This window comes from Hevea brasiliensis, chromosome 18 (genome assembly GCF_030052815.1).
Source record: "Hevea brasiliensis isolate MT/VB/25A 57/8 chromosome 18, ASM3005281v1, whole genome shotgun sequence".
Taxonomy (NCBI): domain Eukaryota; kingdom Viridiplantae; phylum Streptophyta; class Magnoliopsida; order Malpighiales; family Euphorbiaceae; genus Hevea; species Hevea brasiliensis.
In genome coordinates this window covers 25,196,452-25,218,316 of record NC_079510.1, presented here as the reverse complement: position 1 = coordinate 25,218,316, position 21,865 = coordinate 25,196,452, and the positions used below count along the sequence as shown (strand labels likewise).

The following is a 21,865-nucleotide window of genomic DNA, read 5'->3' as shown; positions in this document are numbered from 1 at the left end:
GAAAACAATAAAAACTGACCTTTCAGAAATCTTGTATGAAAATCTTCTTGAAGAAAAGAAAAAATAAGGAAGAACTCAAAGAGTCTTGAATATCTGTAAATTTCCTATAGCTCTGAATTTTCTCTTCCTCTTTCCTCCCATCTCCTTTTCTTCCCTTCTCTAGTAGGGTATTTATAAGGTTTTGGGAGAGAGGTGTGATAGGGTTTGGAGTCTTAGGGTGATAAAGTTTAGATGACTTAAATAACTACGATTGCAGAATTCAAATAAGATTGGGAAATGGGTGAGGTGTTTCAACCAATAGGAAGACAGGAAAAAATGGAAGGCACCAATAGGGAGTGAGGAAGAGGTGTGGTAGGGTTTGGAGTCCTAGTGTGATAAAGTTCAGATAACTTAAATGACTAGGATTGATGAATTTGGATGAGATTAGAATATGGGTGAGGTGTTCCAACCAATAGAAAGAGAGGGAAAAGGGGTGACACCAATAGGGAGTGAGGAAGAGAGTGGGGCCAAGGAGGAGAGAGATATTTTGTTATTTTAATTTTCAGAAAATAATTAAATGGGTCCCATTTAAAATTCCTAACTAGGCTTTCTTAGGCCCATGGAGCCCAATTAAACTTAATTAGATCTATTTAAGAACTACCCATATTAAATTTAAACAAAATAAAATTTTATTTAAATTTAATTAAATTAATTTTTCCAAAACTTTATTATTATTTTTTTTTTTCAAGATCATGCCACGGAATTAATAATTCAGCTCCATGCCTCCAATTACATCTTACAGTCATATAATTTTTCATCATCGGGTTTCCCACGACCTCAATGCACATACTCATCACAAAATAAGGGTCTACAGGACTCAACCTTAATGGACATGTATTTCCCTAACTGTGCTGATGAACAAACATCCTTTTCATACTTATCCTATCCCTTTACAAATATCTAGGTCCACTCATCTAACTTAGAGCTTTGATACTAACTTTGTAATGACCCAAGCTAGGGGCTGTTACCAACACTAGGGATCGAGTCAACTTAAATCTGTTGAAACCTGTAGCAAGGCTAAAACCTATAGAGATACCTTTAACACTAGTACTATCTGTTAGTAGTATGCCCTAGAGCATATCTTGAAATTTATATCTTGTAAATATTTATTCCCTTTAATGGCATATACCTTTTTCTTTTATTTTTAAATGGTTTAAATTTAATTGAAAATATATCCTTTAGTAACTTGTTAGATGCTTTTATTCTTTAAGTGTTAAGAATATGAGTGACGAAATATTCTGGTACAAGTACTATAAATTATGGTTTATAATTTTGGATACTTTAGAGGATAAGATTTATCCATAGAGACTGTTATATTTATTTGCTCCCATCGATTAGTATGAGAACTAATGATATGGAATATTGAGTCTTATACCATATAACAAACAAAATGGGCACTTATAAGATAAGTAGGCCAAACTAGTAACATAAGATGATATGTACATGGAGTTTACTCTTATCAATACATAATCATTTAGATCATAATAGTGCATATAATCCCTTGACCAGAGATAACATGGTTATCTTATATATAGGTGGTTTGGATTTGATACTGCTTTCATACTTATACTAAGTATGGTTATACAGGCATATGTTGGCTCCGACTAGTTATATATGGAGATAGGTGTTTAGTCAAGATAGGATCCGTTACCCTAAGTAAGTAGGGATAAAATCCTATGTTCATTTAAATTGTTCTTGATAAGTCAAGTTCCTAGCCAGGACAGATAGACTTGGTCAGAAAAGTGTTTCTGACTAGAAAATCTTATTAATAAAAAATTAGAATTAAAATAAGGACATATGATTCTAAGTAATAAGAGTTTGACATAAACCATGACTCTAGCTAGAATTGAAATTTTGTGACAAAGAGATTTTAGTGCATGGTATGTATGATCAAGGTTCATGAGTTAAGGATTAATTCATAACTAATTGGGTAGTCATGGTATACTATGCTAGATGTCAACCATGATTTATGAAAACTAAAAGTGAAAAGAGAATTTCACTTTAAGTATGGAACGGCTCCAATGATATTAAAGAGTTAATATTATTCTCATTGCAGATTAGTAATGAACCTAGGAAGTCACACATATAAAGAATAATATGATCAAAGCATAATTAATTTGATTAATTAATTAAATGGTTTAGTTAATTAATCAAATTAATATTTTTAGTTTGTAATTAAATTACAAAGTCCCTAGCATGACTTGAAACTAAATTCATCAATGGAAGTATTCAAGTTAATATTTAAATTATTTAAATATAAACTTAATTAATTATTCATAAGGTAAGAAATTAATTTAGTTAATTTGACTCGAGTCAAAGGAGAGAGAAAGTGGTAGTTAATTAGTATTTTTTATAATACTAATTAATTAAAATTTTAATTTTCTAATTATCTTAACTTGACAAGTGATCTAATAAGAATTAGAAAACACATTTGATTATGGAATTAGATGTGGACACTTGTCAAATTAATTATAATTAGGAAAATTAAAATATTTAAGAGTAAGTGTAACACCCTCACTTTAGCCTGACCGTACATTCTACTGTTTCGGTGACCGGTGTCGGTCCAAATAGCCAGAATATCTGGAACTATATCTAGACTAGAGTGAAGAGTCATAAATAACTCAAATAATTATAAGAAAAATTTAGGAAAAATTTTATAAATAAAATACAACCAAGTTAAATGAGCCGGTGCCCTAGCTATGGGTGACCTAATGGGAAATTGCTGTCTTCACAGCTAAAAGCCCTAAACCTGGGGAAAAATTCGTGAAATAATTTTTGAGACTCCAAAAAAAAGTCAATGAGGTTTTGATGGCATTAGAATGCAAAGAAAATGCTTAAAAAAATTTTTAGATCGATATAGACAATTTTAGTCTGTTAAGCAAAACGAATGGCATTTTAGTCATTTCGTCTTCAGATATGATTTTTAGCCAACTTGTCCAGTTAAATAAATAATTTATATGACATAAAATATGAATAAATATTTCTAAAAATTTAATTGAAATTTAGTAGAAAAGAAAAAGGAAAGAAAATGAGTTAAATGGGATTTATGACCTCATTATGAGGTCATTAATAACTCTCCACCCAATCACATTGTGACACCTATTCATAAACCCAATTAAAAGAGTAAATGGGCAGAAAATTGGAAAGAAAAAACTGCTCCTTCTTCCTCCCAAAGCCAGCCGATTTACTCCTCTTGCCCTTTCGACCATTGAAGCCTCACCTAAGCTTCAATTCCCACTTGATTTCACCATAAAATCTCACCCTCTCTTCACTAAAAATTACTCTTACCACTAGAGCAAGACTTAGGCAGCAATTAGAAGAAGAAAAAGTGAAGTTTAAGCTTGGAAAAAATTCTGCTCAAAGAGGTTTGTGACCAATTTTCCCTTCTCTCTCTTAATTTATACTTAGGTGTTTAATTTAAGTAAGAAATTGTAAGTGAAATGCATGAGAACCCCTTAAATGCTTTCCCCCATTTCGGCAACCTTGACATGAGTTAGGGTTAGGTGAATTTCTTGATTTAAATTGATATATAAGCTGCCCCTAGTATGAATTATATGATTAGTATAATAAGTAGGAGTGAAATGCATGAATTGAAGACTTTGGTCAATTAGGTTTAGGGTTTTGAAACTCAAAATTTAGGGGTTGATGCAAGTGAACATAAATTAAGGTTTAAATGATTTAGTGACCATTTGGCTATATTTGTTAAGGAATTGAAGTGATTTGTGCCAATGGAATTGAGGTTAAATATGCTGCCTTTGGTGACCTGCAAGGCTGGATGTGAGTCTAGTAGGTTTGGGCAGCATAACTTGAATTGTGTAGGTTCAATTAATGCAGAGCCAATTGGAAATGAAATTTGATACATAATGGCAAAACTTTAATGAAGAAACCCTACCCAGAAAACCATAATAGACTGACCTAAAAATTGACCAAATCCGGGTAACACACATTTTGCCTGTGCAAAATGACTAAATGAACAATATTCATTCATTTGGTCATAACTCAGTGTAGAAAGGTCCAATTCACCTGAAATTTATATCAATGAAAAGCTTAGACAATTTAGAACAACTTTCATGTAGAACACAAACTCAAATTCTGGACTTAACCAAATGAAATTGCTAGCAAAAATTGAGGAGCTACCAAATCTAGCAGAACCAGAATTGCCTAGAAATTCTGGGAAAAAGGTAATCCGGCCAGTTATGGTAAAATGACCATAACTTGAGCTACAAAACTCCAAATAGAGTGATTCAAAAAGGGAATTAAAGAAGACACATAAAGGAAAAACTTTGATTAAGAACATTTGACAAAATTCTCACTGTACAATTGCCTAATGGAACAGTGAACTCTAGCACCCAAAACTGAAATTTTTGATTTATTTCCTATTGGTTTTAAGTATTGATTGGCAACCAATGTTAACACTTTTGTGAACCAAAATGTGGTAATTTCATGTGATTAGAACTCATGTAACTATTATGTATGAGAAAGTCAATATTTTAACTTGAATAGTAAAATAAATAGTAACCTTGCATGTTAAATACAAATATTCTATTAAGAGCTTTGTAATATACCCTAGTAGACCTAGTAAAATTAGTTTGGATAAGTTGGCATGCCAATAGGGTTCTGATAGCAGTACTGCGTATGGCTTCACACCATTCTGTGTTTTATGGCCTATTATGCCATTCTGTGTTTTATGGCCTATTATGCCATTATGTGATATGATAGCCTATGGCTATACTGATTATGATGTTATACTTGGCTCTATGCTTTATTGCTTTTATGGCTTATTAGCCATTCTGTCTGCACACCGGGAGACACATTGTGATCGATGGTGTGACGGCTCGAGGTACTTGGTACCCAGCGCTAGTTTACCCATTTATCCAGTCCAGTCAACTGGTATAGGCTACTTGGGCAATCAAAATAAATCTTGATAAATTTTAATCAAAAAAATTGATATAAAAAGTACCAAATTAATAATACTACAAATAATTACCAGAAACTGGTCCGTAAGAAAAACCTGCATACACTCTGCATGTTTACTTCATTTCAGTTCTTTTTATTTTATTATTGGCACCACTAAGCAGTATTGCTTAGCGCGTTGCTTTTGCCACGCGTAGGTACTGGAGATACAGAGTGTGATCTCAGTAGACCCCAGTCCGGGTGAGGATCAGATCTGCGAGTGTCCTGTGTCACCTCTCAGCTACAGTGCATTTGGTAGGACACTAGGCTACATTTGGTATTTTGAAATTTTTGCAAACTTTGTAATTAAACTTTTATTTTATCATGTATATTTGAAACTTCTATAATGTAATTTTGTATTAATGTAATTATCTGTAAATTTGTGTTTATAAATAAAATTTGAATATTTATTTATGATTTGAGTATGAATATGATGTGAATTAAATGATTGAAAGTTTGTGAAACTGATGAGAATTTGTTGAGAAATTATGATATATTTGGAGTTATGGACTTGAAAAATATTGGGAGTGTCTTTTTAACAGGTTCATAAGATTTTCTTTTTCCAATTTACAGCCGGCACTCTGTCGAATTTTCGACAAAATTTGCGAAAATTTAAATTAATCAAATTTTCTTTTTAAAGGACTTATATATGTGAATTTTACATAAAAGGCGTTTTAATTAATAAAATAAGGAATGGTAATAAAATAAGATAAAGGAAGTGCTCCGACACACTGTGTGGCATATTTTACTCAGCTACACTGTAGACAGGTAAGAGGTGTCATAGTAAGAAAAGAGAAAAATTATAACACCCCTCACCCGACTACAGTGTAGCTGAGCAAGGCATGCTACATTTGTTGCTGGAGTACCCTAACTTATCTTACTTTATTTCTTTAAAAATTTTGATCTCATTATATTTTAATATCAATTATTTTTCTATGGAGAAACCAGTGAAGTTTTCCCTATTTTATCATCAGTTGACGTATTTTACTATTCACCTTCTTAAAAATTCAATAATATTTTACAATAAAAATATCATTAATGCTCATCATATTCATCTCACATTCAATTCTTATAATTCACATACTCATTTGTACAAATCTATTCATACTCAATTCATATGTAAACACTCTCAAATTACATAAGTAAAATTTTTAAATTTCCTTAATTTACATAATTTATAAAATAATTACATAATTTCATAATTTACATGATCTACAAATTAATTATAGTTCCATAATCTATATTTCAATATACAATTTATAGTTTACATTACGAATAATAACTAATTATAATATACAAAATACATAATATGATCTATATGGGCCCTATCTACATACATTGCTGAGGAGGTAATAATCTTGAACACTCTACAGATCAAAACTCCAAAATCTCTTTTTGGTATTCACTGGGCTTTAACTTCAGTACCTGCGTGAGGAAACAAATCTATCGCGCTAAGCATTACTGCTTAGTGGTGCAATAATATAACAAGAAAATAGTATAACAAGTAAAAATAATTGGAGTATATTTTCTATACCCAAGAATTTTACTGAGTTCATATGAAATTTTCCATACAATATATTTTTCGTCATTTATGTTGCTCTCTAGAATCACTTCTTTCATAAGTTTACAATAATCATTTATATAATGTACAAATAAATCTAAAACTTAAACTTATACTTATATTCTTAGGAAAGTCACATTTGTAATGTTATTTAAGTTATAATTCTTTTACTAGTCTTTTTATCACTTCCTTGATACTTTCTAAGTTGTTTACAATCATTTTGTAATATTTAAAATTTTTAGAACTAGTTTAATTTACTTCAGATCATTCTAAGGAACAAATTTTTGGAGCTAATCTAATTTATTTCAGAACTTCTTCTCATTTATTTACTTTCTAGCATTTTTAATTGCTAATATTCATAACTTATTTTAATAAATTAGATTGCCCAAGTAACCTATGACAGGCTGACTAAACTGGATAACGAGTCGTTGGTACTGGACATTGCGGTGCCTCGGGCCGTCATACCATGGGACACAGAATGTCAACCACGTATGCAGTCAGTATGGCTAAAAAGCCATGATAACACATAATCGGGCATTAAGCCATGAGTACGGGCATAAACCTTTCGCAGTACTACTAAAACAATACCCTATTGGCATGCCAATCTATCCAATCTGACACATGTGTCTAGGTAATACAAGGGCACATAATATCATTAAATATTAATATATTGTGTTTTATGACTTCATTATTTCATGACAAATTCCATAATTTATACATTCATCATAATATTTATACATTCCTTACATCATTCATATTGATCACAATTCACATTCAAAACATCTTTCCTTTCTCTTTTGATGGGAACCTAAATCTCAAATGACACTTTAATCACATTTATTCATTCAACAATCTGTTCATGTAAAGTACATTCCATACTTCAAGTTGTATTGCTAATATATTATGAACTCCATTGGTGTTGGGAGTATAAGTCTCAACAATCCATTTAGGTTAATTTTATTTCATATTCAAGTGGTATCACTCATGTTTTATTAGACCTACTAGTAATGGAAATACAAATCTTAATTATATATTCACATAACTTAAATGTTCATTAAGTCATTTAGGTAAATTACTATTTCTATTCCAAGTAATCCATGAACATTTCATGGATTCCAAATTTCATACCTTAATTTCCTCTACCAATTTAGTTCTTACACTTTGTGTCTTTGTATTACTATTCACATTACTATTCACTCAAATTGTTGACTTTTTAATGCATAATAAATTTATTAAACCTAACTTCTCCAAGATACCACATTTTGCATTTTATTTTTGTTGGTATTGATTTCCAATACCATTTCAAAGCTTATCTTATGTTATTCAAAATTTTTAGATTTCATACCCTAGGTTTACTGTTCCATTGGTCATTTGTACAGTAGGAATTTGACAAAATTGTCTTCATGAAAGTTGTTCCTTATTGTGTCTGGTTACATTTCTTTTTTTGAATCACTCCATTTGGAGTTTTGTAGCTCAAGTTATGGTCATTTTACCATAACTGGCCGGATTGGACAGAATCCAGAATTCTGGGTAAAACTGGTTCTAGCAGATTTGGTGACCTAAGTTTGGTTGGTAATTTGAATTGGTTAGGTTAAGAATTTGAGTTTGTATTCCTCATGAAAGTTGTAGGGATATGTCTCAGCTTTCTTCTGGTAAAATTTCATATCAATTGAACTTTTCTACACTGAGTTATGACCATTTGAACAAATACTGTTCATTTGGTCATTTTCCCAGGACAGCATGTTGGGCACCTGGATTAGGGTAATTTTTAGGTCAACTTGGTTTGGTTTTCTGGGTAGGGTTTCTTCAACAAAGTTATGCCATTATGTGTCTAGTTTCATGTCCAATTGGCCTTATACCAATTGAACCTATACAACTCCATTTATGGCTCAAACAATACATTGGACTCAAAGGTCCAAATTTCCTGCATAAGAATCAACACTCCCAAATTCAATTCTCCCAACTCCACAAACTTCATTTGACATATTTGGCACTTCTAATGGTCATTAAATCATCTCAACATCATCAAATTCCAAGCAATAATACAAGAACTAAGTTAGGTCAAAACCCTAACTTATAATTTCAATCTCAATCATACATCCATGCAATTTGATTTCTAATGCCCTAAACTTCATTAATCATCTTTACTAACTAAAACAAAATCATCAAAACCATCAAATTCATTTACTTCCTAGGGCTGCCACAAATTGAAACTTCAACATATTCCAAGTTTTCTTTTCTTTTCTTTTCATGCCATTTCAACTTAATCAAGCATGCTTTTCATGCTTAGGAAAGATAAAGGGTATGGTTAGTGCACTAACCTCTTTGGAGCTTCACTTCTAAGCTTGGTAAACCTCACTTTTTCTTCTTCTAATTGCTGCCCTAAGCTTGCTCTAGTGGTAATGACAAGTTTTTCTGAAGGGAAGATGGGCTTTTGAGGTGATTTGGTAGGTGAGATGAAGCTTGGGTGAAGTTTGTTAATGGTGGAAGGGAGGGAGAGGGTGTGTTACGGCTGGAATGAGGAAGAAGTGAGCGGAATTCCTTTTGATTTTTCAGCCCATTTAACTCCTTTAATTGGGTTTATAATAAGGTGTCAAAATGTGATTGGGTGGGAGTGCTTTAGTGACATCATGTGATGTCATAATTCCCAATTTCTTTCATTTTTCTTTCCTTTTCTTTTCTACTCATTTTCAATTTAATTTTTAGCAATATTTATTCATATTTTAGATCATAATAATTATTTACTTAACTGGACAAGTCAGCCAAAAATAATCTCTGAAGACGAAATGACCAAAATGCCCTCCGTTTGGCTTAACAGACTAAAATTGTCTGTACCAATTGAAAAATTTTTCTAAACCTTTTCTTGGCATTCTAATGCCATAGAAATCTCAATGACTCTTCTCTGGAGTCCCAATAATTATTTTATGAATTTTCTTCTGGGTCTAGGGCTCCTAGTTGCGAGAATCGCAACTTCCCACTAGGTTACCCATCGCTAGGGCACCAGCTCATTTAACTTGGTTGTATTTTATTTCTAAAATTTTTCCTACATTTTTCTTGTTAATATTTGAGTTAATTATAGTTCGTCACTTTAGTTTAAATATTTTTCCAGACGTTCTAGCTGTCCGGTCCGACACCGGTCACCGGAACAGTAGAATGTACGGAATGGTTACATTGAGGGTGTTACAAAAATAGTGATTCTTCTTCTTTTGGTCGAAACTCTCTCTCTCTCTCTTTCAAGTAAATTTTTTCCATCCTCTTCCTTTATGCTTAATTCAAGAGATATTAGAAGTTGTAATAATTGAGTTAAAGGTATAGAAATAGTTTCTATTTCTATTCTATTTCTATACACTTTCATAAAGCCAAAAAACTTAGAAAAATCCTAAACTCCACCTTGTGCAAGGTTGGCAGAATTAGAGGGAGCACAAGAAAGGAGTTTTGGTTCATTCAAGGAAGCTTTGATCAAGTTGTTAATGTGGACAAACTAGAGGATCAACATTTGGTGATCTATTCTACCCGGATTAGGTATTGAAATTTGGTTCTGCGCCTTTAGGGCAAAATCCTTAAACTTTAACTTGTTGATATCAAGGATTGTTAGCAATTGAGTTACAGTTTGTTGTAACCAAATATGTGTTTTTTCAATAGAATAAAAGTTTTGTATGTTGCATGAAATACTAGGATTGAAAAATTAAAATTGTTATTTTTGCACCCTTTGGTGTGTTAATCTTTCAATTGGTATCAGAGCCACTCTAATTTGCCATTAGAAAACTTTAATTTACGTTATATGATATTTGGGACTCAAGAAAGTTGCATTGGATGCAAGTTGGAGCAAGAAAATTCCAAGAAAAATTATCAATTTTGAATTAGTACCATTCGGCCAATGTAGTGAAACCATTTTAATCAAATTTTTTTTATGGTTTTTCTTGTTTTTCTTGATGGCTAAAATGTTTAATCTAAGTCCCAGCATAAATATAACATAATTATGAATGAGATTCATGAAAAATTAATTTAATTTTAAATATTAGATATTTAGAGTTAAATTTCATATTTAAGAGTTGGATGTGTAAATTGCTCAAAGGATGATAAGGGACTTAGGAAACCAATATGATTGTTTTCTTATTTACTTTTATGGGAATGTAATAATTAAATTTATTTTTTTAATGCATAAAGTTTGTAATTTATTTATTTGGGCTTTTGACCTCATTTCTTTTGTAATTTCACCTTAGTATGCCAAGGAAATTAAATGTAAGACATTGATGAAATTTACAAGAAGAAAAGAGTTCAAAACATTGATGGAGATCAATGGGAGTACAAAAATTCAAGAGTTGAAGATTTGTAATGAAGGTTCAAATAGATGGATGATAACCTAGGATGCCCTTAAATCTAATCCTTGTGGCTAGGATTGGATTCCCATAGAATAGTCCATGATCATTCCTTTTTCATTACCATTAATGAATGTATGTATGAGATATGCATATTCATGTATGTGTGTATGAGATATGTGCATTAAAACAGATAATGTGCAAAGTGAGACCAAATAGTAATTAAGATGGCCAAGAAATCTTCCAATTAAATGATTAAGTTAGTAATGGTATAATTTTAAAAATTGCTTCATGGCTCTCCACTAAGGCAATTATTTGAGAAGCTCTGAATATTTACATTATTGGCTATGGTAACATAGGAATAATGTATTTGGTTTAAGAGATCTTCTTAAAGTAATTATTGAAACATGTGATGTTATGAGTATGTAAATACTTTAGTGGTCAAGAATAGATGTACCTGAGATCATTATGGTTCAAATTTGCATGCATACTGACTTAGTGGGCTTAACTTAACTAATGCAAGATAAACTAAGAATGAATGCACTTGAGATTTTGAGCATTATGAGCTAAATAATTGATTAAATCTCACATGAGATGTGACGAGTAAAGTGTTAATCACATATAAATTGTTATGAATCCAAGAATAGATGTACTTGAGGATAATTAACAATTTATAAGAATTCGATCACTCACTAGAAATCCAACCCAATTAGGATTTTCATTTCCTACTTTGGAAGTGTAGGATTCACCAAATTAGTGAGATGACCAATTTGATTAAAAGACCATGATCATTTTGGTTAGTTACATGATACAATAAACTAATTAGAATCTTTCTATTTTCTTCGGTTTAATCTGATAAAATGACAACACAACCATCCAACGTTCTTATTGGTATACTTGATAATAATAGGCTGAGTCTAATTTCTTGGATTGGTTAAGAAATCTAAAGATAGTCTTGAATTTTAGAGAGTATAAGATACGTTCTAGATTCTTAAGTTCTTGGTCCTTTATCAGAAGGGGCCACACTAGAGAAACATGACACTTTAGATAAGTGGAAAGAGCATGACATGCGAACCAAGTGCTACATGCTAGCTTCTATGACTAATGAGTTACAGAAGCAATATGAGAGATGCAAAGTGCATCTGAAATCCTAGATCACCTACAAGAGTTGTATGGTGAGCATAGCAGGAATGCTAGATATGAAATATCTAAGTAGTTATTCAGGATGAAAATGAATGAAGGGATGGGTGTGGGAGCTTATGTGCGCAAGATGATCAGGCTTATTGAGCAGCTTGAGACACTTGATTTTACCATGGACTTCACATTGCAAACAAATTTGATCTTGCAATCCCTTTTATATAGTATATAGTATAATATAATTTCTATTTTTTTAATTTCTTTTATAAAATCGTTCGAACTTTTTTAAAATAATAAAAAGCACGATTTTTTTTAAATAAGAATTACTAACTTTTCTTATTTCTTTTTTACAAAATTTTTATATAAGATTATAATAAAAAATTTAATTAAAAAATTAAGTATAAATATAACTAAACCATAATTTTAAATTTATTTAAATTCTAAAAAAATAATAAAATTGTAAATAATATATTATATAGATAAAAATAAATTTTTTTTTGCAAATAATTATTATTGAATATATTGTTAAAATTTAATTTACTGGTATAGACACTAAGTAAATTGAATATATTTGGCTAAATTATCTCTCATTATTTATAGTATTTATAATTATATTTTTTTAATATTTAATTTAATCTTATAGTTTATATGAATTTAAAATTCTTAAAATTTAAAATTTAATTGTCTATATAAGTTTAGAGTTTATATAAATTTAAAATTCTTAGTCTTACTTATATTTAAAATCTACTTAATTAAATTTTTATTAAAATATAATTTTAAATAAAATTTTATAAAAATATCTTCATGATTTATATTATTTACAAAAATAGGAAGATATTTTCTTCATATGAATCACTTTTTTATTGTTTATCTTATAATATAATCCTAATAAATTTTATTATAATATAATCCTAATAAATTTTTATCTCTATCTTATAAGTATTTATGTAAATTATTTTAATATAATTATATTTGAATTTATGTAAGAGAACAAGAAAAGAAATTAATTTTTATCAACACACATGAATTCTTTTATTAATGTTTTTAAAATTCTCATTTAATTTAATTTCTTATAAATTTATTAAAAAATATTTTTTATAAAAATAAATTTATATTTTCTTAATTATAAATATATTTTTAAAAATTCTTAATTATTACATTAATTTATAAATTAGTTCTAATTAAAATTGAATTTATAAGTTTTATGTAAATACTATTAATTGATAAGTTTTATATATATATATATATATATATATATATAAACAAAGGAAAAATGAAATTTATGTTCATTGATTTAAGAAAAACTATTTAATTAGTATGTAATATATATTAAAATTATATGAATTTAAAATTTTTAAATAATATATAATTATGTATAAAGTATAAAAAAATAAATTATATATATGAGAAAAAAATATTTAAATAGGTAAATATATATTATGTAAAAACTAATAATTAACAGAATATATTAAGTTTAAATTTAATTATAAAATTAATATAACTAATAAGTTGGTTATGATTTATAATATCATTTTTTTATTTTAAAATAATATATTATTAAAAGTTTAAAAATGTTAATTATTGTACATATAAAAAATAAATATTTTTTAATTTTTTAACACTGTAATGTCATTGATAAATAGTAAACACATATAAAACAAATTAGAATCCTAATTTTAATATACAATTGTTATTTTGATTTAATAAATTTATTTTTAAATATAAACACAAATTGATAATTTGATTAAAAAAGTCACAATTTTTATATGAATACAAATATTACATCATTTAATAGAATTTTTATTTATTTGAATTCAACAACTCTTTTTATTGAAATTTAATATTTACTTTTAGAAAAATAATTATAAAAAATTTAATTTAAAAATACGTTGTAAATTAATTTGATAAAATATTTTATTGTAAACAGAATAATTATAATACATTGTAAGTTAATTTGATAAAATATTTTATTATAAATAAAATAATTATCTATAAATTTTTACAGTAATTATTTTAATTAAAAATTATAATATATTAATACTAATATTTTTTATTCTATTAGCATTAATTTTTTATTTTTTACAAAAAAGGAACATTTTAATTATTAATTTATTATTTATAAATAATTTATTAGTATTAATATATTTTTTAATCTTATTTTTAAAATTTTTCTCTACATCATTAAAAAAATGAAATTATATAAAATGTTATGTATTAAATAAAAATTAATAATAGTAATACTTATTGATAAAAATGTACACAATTAATTTTGTTAAACAAAATTTAAAAAATCAAATTAAAAATAATTAAAAATAAAAGAATAAACATTATATGAAATTATATCCAATTAAATTTATTTTACTATTATGTATATAATCTCTTAAATAGTGTTAAAAAAATTTAAATTTTTCATGTTAATTATATATATTTTATACACATTATAAAATGGTAAAAAATTAATCTTAATAAACTCAACACTTATAAATTAACAAAATAATAAATAATTAAATTTTTATGTTTATAAAATACTTATAATTACAAAATTATATTCTAATAATAAATTTTTCATTATAAATTTCACCTCTATAATTTCTTATTTCCATTTTCATTAATATAATTTCATTTTAATTAATTTAATCAGCAAATAATAATTACATATATATATATAACATACATGTCACGAAAAATAAAAATTATTATGTTATCACAATAAAAATAATTAATATTTTACAATAATATTATATTATATAAAAAATTAATAAACAGGTACATACATCGAATATTAAAAATGTGCAATGCAGAAGAAAAAAAAAACAAGTTTAGCACAATGCTCCTTGAGGGTCCTATTGCAACAAAACGACCCTCTCATAACTCGATTCAAAGCTAAAATAGTCTTACCAATCACTGTAGAACTTGTAGGGACCTATGGCAGAGACAAATGTAAATCTAATTCTTTCCCTCAAATATATTAAAGATAAATACAAAACTACGGGACGCAAATTAAGCGGCTTGCATAAAGATAAAATTAATGTAACTACTTTGAATCACGAGCATATCTATTCAAGGACTAACTTCTATACATTGGTTTAATCAAAGAATCATACACCTGCTGCACTTGCATGATTTCTTTAAGAAATTTTTAGATTAATTCAACCTCTAAAAAACATTTCTATAATAAATTAACATATTTTATTATTTATAATTATAAATCTTTTTCTAAATATATAATCTTTTGCTACTCCAAACCAATCCAACCCCAAACCCAGCCCGACCCTTCATCAGACAGAGAGGTGATAATACTCGCCCAAGAAGAATGGCTGGTTTGGTGCCTGCACCAGAGACGCTAGATAAAACAAGCTTGTTCAGAATAATAATCACTCAGAAATATTCAACGGAGAAACATCTCTTATTACCAATAAAAACACCTATAAGTTCAGGCTTTAAAATACTACCAGAAAAAAGAGAGAATAGAATATGCAGAAACCAGCTGAGCGAGGAAAAAGAGAATAGAATATGCAGAAACAAGCTGAGCTAGGAAAAAAAAAATTATTATGGATATCAGATCGAAAGGGAAAAAAAACGTTCTCAACCAATAGTTCCAACAAAATGAATGAACAGACTCCACGTAATTACTTCCAAGGTTTGATCTCAAAGTCCAACATCCACTGAAAAAGATTACCTGCCACGGCCAGTGTCAGTTTTGCAGCAAGTACTGCATTATATCCTTCCTAATAACTCCTTCAAAACTACTTGCTCCACCAATGTAGTCTGGCCGACCACTGATACACAAGTGTCTGTACTGGGTAATAGTTCCAGCAGGTCTTGGTGGCCGCATCATCATTGCAATTGCAGGAAAAGGTTGAGACCACATATTTCTTGATGCAGTGAACAGATGCCTACTAGAATCCTGGCTTCTGGGTGACTGAATGCTCCCAGAAGTTTTCAGGTGGGAGGAGCTGGTTACCTGCTTTTTCATGTTCACATTTGTGTTAGCACCATTTGGGGGTTTCATTGGCAAGGGACCACGTATCTGAGCAGAAGGTTTCATTCGGTCCAGCCATCGCAGAATCCAGTTACCAAGATTCCGACCTACTTCTATGTCTCTCTGTTGTATATTCTGGTGAACCTTGAGTGCAACATCAAAAACAGCACGTGTTCGTCTATGATGTTGGAAAGAAGAAGTGGTAGTTAAGCCTTGATTGCAGCAAGGTAAGCAGTGCAAAACTAGTTAGCATAAAAAAAAATGATATTTAGCATGCAATGCAGTATATACCCTCCTGAATAAACACAAAGCAGGGATGGTTACGCTTATTAATATTTACATGAAAAAATTGCGCTACACAACAGTGGGTAAGATGAACAGGTAACAATGATTGGGAGTTGCATTACCACCGTTCTTAGGCATATGGAGAACTTCACAAACCTTTTATATCCAAAATATGCCTTGATTAGCGGAGAGGGAAAAAAAAACCCACCTTGAAGTTCCATTATAGTTTGATGCTAATTATCTACATTCTATACTATTATATTATAAATGTCCTATTAAGTTTCAATTACAATTTTATCTCTGAATAATAAAAACTTTGACATGGTATTCATTGATCTTTAAAAAAAAAAAATGATACGGAATAAAGTTCTTTGATAAGTGCTACAGAAGAAAGAAGTGAATCTCAAATATATAAAATGTCATCAGAGACATGTATCAAGGGGTAGTTACTAAGTGTAAGAATAGTGGGAGGGGGTATGGACGAGTTCTTATAATAATGCATCTAAATAATGGATTGAATTTGAGTATGTACCTTGTTACCTTAGCTATAAATGAACTAACTAGTCATATTCAAGATAATGTCCCATTGTGAATGTTATTTGTAGATAATATTATCTTAGTGGATGAAATTAACAAAGGAGTTAACCAAAAGTTAGAGTTATGGAGAAGGGCTCTTGAGGGTAAAGATTTTAGGCTAATTAGAAGTACAAAAGAATATATGTACTACGAGTTTAGCTCTTATAAAATGAATGGAGGGGAGGTTCAATTGAATATAGTTTTAATGCCAAAATGCAACTAATTTAAGTTCTATCATCTGGAAGAACAAAGTAATAGAAGAGGATGTAACTCATAGGATCAAAATGGATCAAACGGGAAGAATGAAATGGAGGAGTGCAATGGGTGTGTTATACAGCCATAGGATCCCTAAAAATGTGAAAGGTATGTTCTTTAGAATTGAGATCAGCTTGCTATGTTGATGGGAGTGAATGTCAGGCATATAAGATACAACATTCCCACAAGAAGAGTGCGACACAAATGAAGAGGTTACGATGAATGTTTGGCACTACAATAATTGACAAGATTAGGAATAACCAAATCCGACAAAGAGTGCACATAGTACATATTGGGAATAAAATGAAAAATGATCAATTTAGATAATTTGGTCATATCCAATGTAAAGCGTTAATGGCCCGGTATGAAAGTGTGATAAATTAGTAATAGAATGATGAGAAGGAAAAGAGGGAGATCTAAAATGATTTTTAAAGATCATTCCATAAAATATTTGAACGAAGATCTTTCTTTCTCTACCCTATCTCTCTTTCTCTTCTCAAGTTTAATCTTCCCTCTCTGTCTCTACAGTTCCTTCCCTTCTCTTCTATACCCAATTCTTGATCTGTTAGGGTTCCAAAACCCTAGCAAGTGTTATCAAAGCTTTCAAGTGGTGGTCAGTACTCGCTTCCTAATTCATCAAAGTCACATCCATGTTTAAATTCAGATTTAGTTTTATTCTCTCTTTCTCTCTTCTTTTCCTCCACAATAACTGCCCTCCTAATCCTCTTGTATTGTATGTAACAAGACATTAAGGTTTGATAAAGTGAATTAACCTTCCACCTTGTTTTTGACAAGGTGAGAAGCAGTAAAAGGAAAATTTCATGGATTTATTATAACCACCTTCCTTTAAAACTCTAACCAACCAATTTGGTGGGATAAGAAGGTTTACTAGACTGTCTCCTGATAAACATTAACGTCTACAAATAATATCCTTTTTTTTCCTTCTTTTTGTTCAAAAAGTTAAAAACATTGTAACAGAATCTTATTTTACTTACCATATCTTGCATTACAACTTTGCTTCACCATCCCTAATGCCAAACATGTAATAGGCTAGCAAGCTTTGCTACTTTGTCCAAATTTGATTTAAAAAAAAAAAAAATGAGGTTCCACCACCACCACACTGTCCTTGAAAAGCAAAAGGGATCAACAGAAATAATATTGCAAAAGGAAACATGAGCAGCAAAAGTGATCAACAGAGTGCAAGAGAAAACAAGAACAGTTAACGAGTGCACACGCAACATTACCCATAGCATAATGTTAAGAAAATCACGAATAAAAAAAATTGAGCAATAAAATACCCTCATAAGTGGAGGACATGATAAGAGTCTAATTGCTCCATTTCAAGAACTTACAAAATGATTGTTAAAGTTTAAATAAGCTTCCAGTTGCATCCTTATGGAATTTGTAAAGTCACAGTTAATCATTCAACTAAATAACTGAGGTGTGCAACTTTTAAATTAAAGAACTAAGTTCTTGTTTGGTTGGGCTTTTAGTTTCTAGCAATCAACACTTAAGCGTTCAACGACTAATCAATAAGAATAAACATGATGTAGCAGCCTAAAAAATATTACCACAAGATATTGGAATTTGAACGTAAGCCTTTTCCATAAATGCTAAACTCTCCAGCTTTTGAAGGCAAAAACTGACTCAATATAATAAAGTTCCAATACTTCAATATTATTTACCAAAAAAAAATAATATTAACTATAACATTAATTCAACATTTTATATCTTGTGAGCACTGAACATAACTTATCATGTTGTTTTTGGAGACTTGAAGAAGTTTTTTCCTTTTTTTTGCGCAAAACTCATTTCAATATATGTGCTCTATCAAATTTTTATTTATAAGATGTATAAATGTATTAATGATAAAATAAAAAGTGCATTTAACAAGTACAGTTTGTCATTTTAGACATGATGACATACTAATATTCATGGTCATTTAGATGGGAAACCATCATACCAAATGTTTGACAATTGATTGCAACTGTTGATTGAGAACAAATAATCATTGACTGCCAACCGTTAACCACAAATGTTAAACCAAACAGTCCTTAAATTAGGGGGTGGTAGTGATAGTTTTTTCCTAAAGGTTGACATACCCCTAATTTTACATGCTTCCACTAAGTGGATATTAATGGCAAAGAATAAAATGTCATTGCTGAAAAAGCACTAATGAATCTACAATTTTTCCCTCCCATCTCAATGCATTTTGCAAATACCCCTAGAATAATGTACTATGGATTTACAATAAAATAACTCTCCTAAATAAAAACAAGGACTTTAAATTAAGAGTCTATGATGACCGTGTCTACAAGATAACATTGCTATAAAGAATATTATATAGCAAAAAGTGCCCACATCAACCAAAAAAAATAAATAAATAATAATAATTTTTGGATAATGTGAGAACTTTTTTCTCTACATACCACTCTTTTTAGGTCCCCTAGTAATTTTTTTTTTTTTTTATATGGGTACTTTTGTCTGCACACATCCATTTTAGGTCTTCTAGTTTTCTTACTGGCGTTTAAAAAATCTTGACTAAGGCTCTCACTAATAGGGTTTGTGTTGTGCTTGAAGATACCCAATTGGCCAATTCTAGCACTCGGAATGTCACTAATAAACAAATACAAATTGTGGATGCAGCCCCATTTTCAAATTAAGTGGTTAAAAGGAAAATTGGAAAAGTCTAATTCTCAAATTATATTTTGGGAAGGCAGATGATCATGTTAACTGGAGTTTCATAGAAAAAGGTTAACATAGGAAGAGTTTTGGTCTTAGGTACAAGAGATGAGCATCTGGTTTCTGCAGTTCTAAAAGCTAACAAGGAACCAATGCTTGGCTTAGGGGCTTCATGGAACTTGTGCAAGAAGACAGCTTCGCTTCCTAAGCTTTTTTATTCTTATGGTGTCCTCAAAAGGATAACAAAAGCACTGGTGGATTTAACCATGTCCCAATCTCAAAATTATTAATGCCTAGTCTAAAAATTATCCCTGACTCAACAAAAAATGGTATGCAACCGAAAATAATTGGTATAATAATACCATGTACACTTTATATTTTGTTAAAGATCTTCAATCACACAGCTCAGTTGTTTAAAGGAAACAAAATCTATAAAACTGCATTTTAGAACTTTTAAAGTAATAGCATGTCAAAACTAACAAGACAGTTAGGAGCCAAAAAGAAAACAGGAACAATTCACCAAAAAACATACGGAAGAGACAGATATTAGCACAGAGTGACATGAAACTGGGAGCTATTGCAATTGCATCAAGGATGATATTTTGTAGGACCACTTTGCATGGTTCATTGCAAGGTAAATGGATCTCAGATGCTCACCAAGGGACCATTAATTCGTCTTAAGGATAGGTGGGGTAGGGGGAACCTCAATAAAATCACTTCAAGACATAGAAATCAAAGATCCCAGCAACGAGATATTTTGTAAGGAGAGGTAAAGCTACATTAGATTATGCTACCAAACACTTAATGGCTGTATAAATCAGAGAATCATGATTTTGAAAATACACAAACTTTCTGAAAACTATTTTTGGGTTTTGGTTGGAAGGAGAAAATTGAAAACAGATAATGAGATTGGAATAGCCTGAATTACGGATGAAATGATTTCAAATGTTGATATGTATAATCAACCAAACACAAAATCATTCCTCTACACCCAATAAGCTTTGGCTCAGTGATACAAATAATACCAAAAAGAGGGGGAAAAGGAAAAAAACAATCTGAAACAAAATGATCAAAACAGCAACTAAAGAAATTACAAACAAATCAGCAGCAAAATTAAGAAAATACCTATGAAGAAACTGGCGTATCTTAGGACGCTTAGGAGATACAAGCCTACGTTGAATCCTCAAAGCGAGTCTGTAAGTCCGTTTGAGACCCAAGAAATACGCAGTTCCCAATGTGATCTCCCAAAGCACCATTTTGTACTTCTTCTATGGCTATGGATATGGGCAGTTATAGATTTATACTTTCCTTTTCTTTAGAATTCAAAAACAAAGGGACTGACTTGTGTTTCGTCGGAGGCAAGTTAAAGAAATTGATTCTTGGTGTATAGCCGCCAGAACTTCTTGCAATTGCCAAAGCAGTGACGTTTGTTTCTGCGTGCTCTCTCTTTCTATTCTAAGCCCACTTCCAGCAGTTTCCTAATTCAGCATGTTTGGAGACTTTTGGGCCCACAATAAATTAGTTTTTAAGTTTTATCCACATTTTTAAGAAGGCTTGTTATATTCGGCCCAAACTCTTTCCTAATTTAATATTTATAATCTAAAATAATTAAAAAAAATAAAATTTCGTGTTGAAATGTGCTAATGAAAATTTGAAAAAAAAGTTTTTCAATTTTTTAAAATTTAAATAAAATTTAAAAAACATTTTGAAATTTTTTTCCAGTATTTTCCTTTATAAAAAAAAAATTTAATTGTTTTCCAAATAAAAAATAATAACTTTTCTACAATCAAAATTATACTTTAACTTTTCATAACTAAAATTAAATCATTATTTAAGAAAAATATTTATAAATATTTATTTACAATGATAAAAAAATTAATTATATTATTATAAGAAAATAAATAACCCGTACTAAAATAATTGTAATAATAAAATGAGTTTTAAATATATTTTATAATTATTTATTTCTTTTAATTAAGAAAGATATGAATAATTTTTGTTTAATTTTTTTAATTAGAAAATTGTTCTTTATTAATAAGAGGTGAAGATGTTTTCCATATTTTCTCTTATTTTTTA

At 29.6% G+C, this 21,865-nt stretch overlaps 1 protein-coding gene across 1 annotated transcript; it reads right to left on the bottom strand.

The window, feature by feature from the left end:
- Window positions 1-15,394: 15,394 nt before the first annotated feature.
- Window positions 15,395-21,237, bottom strand: LOC110661587 (uncharacterized). The gene is made up of 2 exons (XM_021820262.2): window positions 20,915-21,237; window positions 15,395-16,169 (listed from the first exon to the last, which is right to left on the bottom strand). The coding sequence occupies exons 1-2, from the start codon at window positions 21,043-21,045 to the stop codon at window positions 15,704-15,706; spliced, it is 597 nt and encodes a 198-aa protein (XP_021675954.2). The 5' UTR covers window positions 21,046-21,237; the 3' UTR covers window positions 15,395-15,703.
- Window positions 21,238-21,865: the final 628 nt, after the last annotated feature.